This window comes from Atractosteus spatula, chromosome 5 (assembly GCF_055471065.1).
Source record: "Atractosteus spatula isolate fAtrSpa1 chromosome 5, fAtrSpa1.hap1, whole genome shotgun sequence".
Classification (NCBI taxonomy): Eukaryota; Metazoa; Chordata; class Actinopteri; order Semionotiformes; family Lepisosteidae; genus Atractosteus; species Atractosteus spatula.
Genome location: NC_142710.1, coordinates 56,305,025 through 56,311,977, shown reverse-complemented (window position 1 = coordinate 56,311,977; position 6,953 = coordinate 56,305,025). Strand labels below are relative to the sequence as shown.

Here is a 6,953-nt window from a genome sequence, read left to right as displayed (position 1 = left end):
GTGCAACAAAAAAGTCTTCTGAAAGAAAGTAATTGTTTTTTTTAATGTTGTAGAAACTGTACTTTTAAGAATAAATATTAAGGTGGAGTAAAGCCGTGTACGAAATTTGGGAGCAGAATTATTGTCTAAATTACCAATCCTTCACAAGTGACCAAACAATTTAGCCGAAATAACGAATCGTAATGCTTTTCCGTGTATTCGATTCCGTGATGCAGAAAGTAAAAATAAATAAATAAAATTACTACTGGAGACGTGGACTAAGATTTGATTTATATTAGGACTTCATATGGACCTTTTGAGGACATTAGGTACAGAACTGTATAAGAGCACAGAGCTTGGTCGGACTGCAAAGGTTGTGGAACAGGAAGTACGACTTGAAACGTGGTTACAGTAGGGAGTTCAATCTGAGTTAAGGTGTCAGGTAATGTGAAGAATTTTTAATCAAACCAACACCAGTCTCTGACCTGTTGGGTACCACAAATCTGTTTACTTTGCTCTGTATCATTAGGAGTCTTTTTCTTAGCTTTTGCCTTGCAACACTGAATCAAAAGCGAATGCTGTCTTGTCTTCTCAGAGAAAACCTGGCAGATATTATTATTTTTATTAATAGAATGATATATTTGCGAAATACTGACAGCATTTCTTTTAGTCTTTTTTCCTATAACATTCGCGAAATTGTGAATTAAGGGTGCAAAAATAAAGTAGCTTTTAGAAACTACTTTCTCGCTACAGAATATAACGGGGTTGACAATTTAAATTTACATCGTTAGGAAACAACTGTGTGAGTTGATCATACCACACATTGTTGCTGTATTGTAATTTTATTTTTGTTATTGCATGGTTACAAAGCTTCTCACTAAAACCCAAAGCAATACGTTATGTTGCTCCTGTAAAGTTAACAAACACAGTGGAATTTTCAGGGCCGTGCAATCTGTGCAGAACATTACTTTCTGCTGTGTGATTAAGGGATTTTTCTCTGTGTTAAGGAAATAGCATGAGACGCTCTGGGAAACAGGAGGAAGAACCTGCAAGTTATGAAAGGCTTGTTTTGAAGAATGCATCAGTGTACCATTATCTGAGGATCTCCCTGTGGGTGTGACGGCATGTTTTTTTTTTTCCACGAGCATTTCTTGGTGTCTCCTACAAGTTGTTTGATCACGCATGAAAGCTCGCCTGGCACCTCATTAAATGTACTGCAGTTAATCTGATAATAGCAACGAGTGTTGTTTCCAGGCTGTTTCAATGTCTTTGATATTTAAAAAAAAATTACGCCATAGCTAGGTTTTACACTAAAATGTGTTCTGGAAATCATTGTTCAACTCTGACCAGTATTGCTCAACTGATGTACGGTGTTGTTGTTTTATTTTAAACCTGAAGATTATTTTTCGAACATCCTACACATCAATATGAACGTGTTCATATTTATTATAAAGCATATATAAATATCTTGGGAGACTTGGTGGATCAGTGATTAGTATTGGTGTCTTGCATCACTGGGGCCATGAGTTTAATTCCAGACCTGGGGTGCTATCTGCATGGAGTTTGTATGTTCTCCCTGTGTTTGTGTGGGTTTTGGCTGGGTGCTTTGGTTTCTTCCCAAGTCCATAGGAGGATTAACTGGTAGGTTATTTGACTTCTGGTAATGTTGGCCCTGGTCTGAGTGTATGCATTTGTCTCTGCCCTGCAATGGACTGGCGTCTGGCCCAGGGTGTATCCTGCCTCACTCTCGTTGCTTGCTGGGATAGGCTCCAGCTCCCCCGTGACCCTGAATTGGATCAAGTGGTTAGAAAACAAATTCCTATAAATGCATTTTTTTTAAATCATCCCTCTTTTTTTTAAAATCAAGCTCTCATGAGAATTCAGCTGTGATTTTGCCGGTGTGAGAAATGCATTACAAAAATGTCTAAGCGACTTTTCTTCAGATGCAGACAGGGCAGAATTTTGTTTTTTCCTTCTCTGTTGGTGGTGAACTCTGGTCTTGTTTTTACAGAGTATTCCAAGACAGTGACAAAAGACTCGGTGAGGCCCAGTTCAAGCAGCTGATCATTTCAGCGCTCAGAGACCTGTATGGAGAGGTATGTAAATGCAAATATTAGTTTGATGTACCAGATATACAGAGCTAGACTCCATCTTGATATACAGACCTAGTTTGGAAATATTTAAATGGACATTTACCCAAATTAACACATTTATTTTGTTAATAATTTGTAATAATTTGTTAACTTTGTTGACAGATGTATCTACAGAATAATACAGTACAGTTCATACAGCCTTTAGGCCATATTTGAGAAGAAACGCATATCTTCTGTTCTATAAGAAATAATAGATGAATGTGGTGTCTTTGCTACTATCAGTCCTTGTGTGTTTTGTACTTGATTTTCAAGCAGCATTTTGCATGGGAACATAACCATAAATACCAGAAAGTAGGTGCTTCAGAAAGGAAAGGGGGGAATGCAAATATCTGTTGCACAGTTATGTTTATCGGCGTTTCATTCAGGGAAGTGTATTGTGAAATAAAGAGAACAGTGTTAGCTTTGCTTGATATGTTTAACGCGTAGTGCAGTTTTGTTTTAATGGGCAACTCCAGAAATAGACACAAATAACAGAGATTTTTTGTAGATTGGAGCCGCCTTTCCTTTCGATGTTCTAAAATTTGAGGAGAACACGCTGAAAGCGATAATACGAGTGTTGAGCAGGTAAAGTAATATTGCTTGACTGTAAAAATGAAAAATGTGGAAGCAAGCATAGTAAAAATAGTCAATGAGTGAAATGTCCAATAGTTCAAAACAATTAGAAGTGTTTTCAACATTTTTATATATTATTGTTTGGTTATACAAATTTATATGTATGATTTATGATTTATTTTGTTAAAATGTATTTTAAAATGTACAGGATCGTTTGGTGTTTGTCCACAGCCCTTCCTCTGAGTCACTATGCAAATATTTTTCTTCCAGTGGCCTTGTGAAACTGTGGAGTGCTCTGACATTACTAGGATCCTATCAAGATGAACCATGCGCCTTTAGGATTACTCAGGTGAGTTAATTCGTTGATATAGCCAGTTTGTTTTTGAATGTACATTATTGCCCATCTTTTAAAGTTACACCATCTAAATGCTCAGTGTTTTGCAAAGTTCTTTTTTTGTGATTTTGTGAATCTTCAATGGACTATTTTGGAAAAAAAAACCAAAGGGAATGAGTATTTTGTCTGCTTTCCAGTATTCATATTTAAATTATTTTAACTTTATTTTCTTACAAACTGTAAGCACACTATGTTGACAGATTTATCTACGTAATAGCCTCAGTACAGTTCATACAGCTTATTTGCCTTTTGTGTGTCTTACAGTCTGATTGTACATTAAATACATAATACATTACATACATTAAATACATGAGACAGAAGATTGTCTTAAGCAGTAGTAACCTAAAGTAGATCAGTGTACAAAACAATACAGTATATATAAATTCAGTAAGGTGTCTTCATTTGTAGACTTAATGTGTCAGCACACATGGGAATTATATACATTAAAAACATATTTCATTTAGGCCTAATTTACACCACCGAAATTCTGTCTTGTTCTTCAAAGACTGCAGAGCAAAAAATGAACAACAGATGGCAGCAATAGATTTGTAGTATTGCCTTGTGACGAATGACTCAACAGAAAAATACACAAAGGGCTGTGTATGTAATAAGATATACAGTTGTGAGAAAAGGTTTGTGAACCTTTTGGAATTAACTGGATTTCTGCATGAATGGCTCCTAAAATGTGATCTGATCTTCATCTAAGTCATAGTAATAAATAAAGACAGTCTTGTTTAACAAACAACCAGCACTGCCATATAAAAAATCACACAATTTTGGTTATCTCCTCTTCACAGTAGAATTCTGTTGAAGTGCAATATGGCCCGATCAGAAGAGGTTTCAGAGGACCTCAGAAGAAGAGCTGTTGAAGCTCATAAGACTGGAAAGGGTTACAAAAGGATTTCTAAAGACTCGGGCATCCATCAGTCCACAGTCAGGCAGATATTCTACAAATGGAAGAAATTCAGCACAGTTGCTACTCTCCCTAGGAGTGGGCGTCCTACAAAGATCAGTGCAAGGGTACGCCGTACAATCCTCAGACAGATGACAAAGAACCCTAGGGTGACAGCTTAGGATCTGCAGGCATCTCTTGCACTTGATAACGTCCGTGTTCATGAGTCTACCATAAGAAAAACACTGAACAAGAAACTGCTCTCCAAAAAAAAATGTTGCTGCCCTTCTCAGTTTACTAAAGACCACCTGTATGTTACACAGCACTACTGGAACAATGTTCTGTGGACAAATGAGACAGAAGTTGAACTTTTTGGTAAATGTACACAGCGTTATGTTTGGAGAAAACAAAACACTGCGTACCAACACGAAAACCTCATCCAAACTGCGAAGCATGGTGGAGGGAGAATCATGGTGTGGGGCTGCTTTGCTGCCTCAGGACCTGGATGGCTTGCAATCATTGAGGGACCAATGAATTCCAAGTTGTTTCAGGAAATTCTACAGCAGAATGTCAGGGGTTCTCTGATCTAAAACTCAAAAGAAGTTGGGTCATGCAACATGACAATGACCCAAAACACAGGGAGTAAATCAACAACAGAACAAATTCCATATTTTAGAATGGCCAAGTCAGAGTCCTGACCTCAATCCCATTGAAATGCTGTGACATGATCTGAAGCAGGCCATTCAATCAAGACATCCCAAAAATATACATGAACTGAAACAGTTTCGTATAAAGGAATGGGCCAAAATACCTCCTAACCGCTGTGCAGGTCTGATCAGCAGCTACAGAAAGAGTTTGGTTGAGGTTATTGACAATAAAGGAGGTTCCACTTGTTACTAAATTTAAGGGTTCACATACTTTTTGCATCAATGACCTTGATTGTTTAAAGCATTTGTTCAATAAAGATATAGCAATGTAATGTGTGTGTTGTTTGTTAAATAAGACCGTCTTTATTTATAATTATGACATGGATCAAGATCACATCACATCTGCATTCATGCAGAAATCCATATAATTCATATAACTATACTGTATAACACACTTTTTCTCACAACTGTACACTTGAATATTTTACTTTAGAGTTGCTTTTGTCGCAGACAAAATCAAATCAGCACATGCTACTTATTTCATCCTCTTAAAGTTAGCTACCAATTATTGTGCGTATTCATATCTTCATATAATTCGTATTCATATTCATACAGACAAAATATTTGCAAGAAATTTGAATGTTATTAATCCATTTCTGGATTCTCCAGAAAAAGCGTTAACCTTGAATCTCAATTTTGCAGGTGTCACCACTCCTGTTAGCTTTGTCTGGAAACAGCAGAGATTTCGAACTGGACTGAAGTGCTCTTGCCGCTTGAGATAAACGGGAATACGTCAAAATGGCATTCGTTTGGAGGGGAAGCATCTTGTCCAGACACTTTAAGCACATCCCCCTTGCTGTCGGCCCCACTGTGACCATGGGGACGAAGGATCCTCGGCAGACTTCTGTCCATCCCAGATTGATCCATGTTGGATCACGAGCCACACTTACAAAGGCATTCACTGCTAGGGATGTGGCTCTGTTTGCCGAGTTAACAGGAGATGTCAACCCCCTCCACCTGGATGTTGACTTCGCTAAAAACACTCCTTTTCAAAGGCCGGTTGTCCATGGCGTTCTGATTAATGGGCTTATATCAGCAGTTTTGGGGACTAAGATGCCTGGCAGTGGGTGCATATTCCTTTCTCAGGAAATTCGCTTTCCCGCGCCTTTGTACATCGGAGAAGAGGTTTTAGCGGAGGCCGAGGTGAAAAGGCTCAAGAAGTCCTTTGCCTGGATTTCCGTTTCCTGCTCGGTAAAAGACAAAGTGGTCATGGAAGGGGAAGTCCTGGTCAGGGTGCCAGAGGTCGCAATTCAGAGCCCACAGTCGGATAATAAGTAACCGAGGACAGAATGTTTTATTGTTCTGTGCTGAAAGAAAGGTTAGCTGTCTGCGTGAACGTGTACAGTCCATAAGCTGGCAGTGCTTACATAAAAGAAAAACATGTTTTGGGAGGCTTTGGTTGAGTCACTGCCTCTTTTGAGTTCTGCCATTGCTGGGAGCTAAATATGGAATCCATTTTTTAAAATAAGTAGTTATGATGATAAGGTTGTTTTACTTTTTAGAAAGAGGAAAATACAATTCCTTAAAAATGACTAGCTTAAAGTGCCCTTTAATTGGTGGATATAAATAAGACTTCCCTGAACATTTTGTAATTGATATTTTTTTGGTGATTTCTCTCAACATTAACTGTTACTGGAGGTTTCTGATCTCACAAAGAATAAACTGGCAAACAGGATTCCTTGAGTTTGTGGGACTGGAGAATAAGAGGATTGCTCTCCATGACTGCAGTTAGGCAGGTTAAGCTACCTTGCTCAAATGTTACATACCTTGTGGTTTCCACCTGCTGCACTGCTGAAACACCTTTATTGGCACAATTCTAACAGAAGCTCTTGGTTTTTCCCCTCTCACTCTTAATGCTAGGAATCTTGTATAAGACTGGGATGTGAGTAAATATCCTGCCAGCACCTGAATGAAAAGCATCTCTGTCCCAAAATGTCCTAGGAAGTACAGTATTTCAGGCATGTATTCCTCAGCTGACCGCATTTTTTAAAAAGACCATCAAAAACGTTTGCTCATTTCTATCCCATGTATATGAAAATAAACTCTTTAACATGGCTTTGTGGATGTGAGTTATTCTGAAGTGTGTATAAGTAAGAAATACCACAGCGAAGCAGATAATTCCTTGTATTTGTATAGAGCTTTTCGTCCTAAAGCGTTTACGACGAAGGCGGGGACCCAGTTTATCCTGGGTCATGTGCAGCACCTCCATTGCAGAGAAGATCAGGACTAGAAGTGAGAAATTGCATCCCTTATCTCTTGAATTGTATTGGAGGGGA

The 6,953-nt window shown here is 38.3% G+C and overlaps 2 protein-coding genes across 2 annotated transcripts; both read left to right on the top strand.

Moving 5' to 3' along the window:
* Positions 1-362: 362 nt before the first annotated feature.
* rpp14 (ribonuclease P/MRP 14 subunit) lies at positions 363-6,732 on the top strand. Its single transcript, XM_088917861.1, has 6 exons — positions 363-421; positions 987-1,089; positions 1,991-2,075; positions 2,620-2,696; positions 2,955-3,033; positions 5,320-6,732. The coding sequence occupies exons 2-6, from the start codon at positions 995-997 to the stop codon at positions 5,374-5,376; spliced, it is 393 nt and encodes a 130-aa protein (XP_088773987.1). The 5' UTR covers positions 363-421; positions 987-994; the 3' UTR covers positions 5,377-6,732.
* LOC148835310 (hydroxyacyl-thioester dehydratase type 2, mitochondrial-like) lies at positions 5,416-6,732 on the top strand. The gene has a single exon (XM_088917860.1). It carries the CDS (start codon positions 5,416-5,418, stop codon positions 5,953-5,955), a length of 540 nt encoding a protein of 179 aa, XP_088773986.1. The 3' UTR covers positions 5,956-6,732.
* Positions 6,733-6,953: the final 221 nt, after the last annotated feature.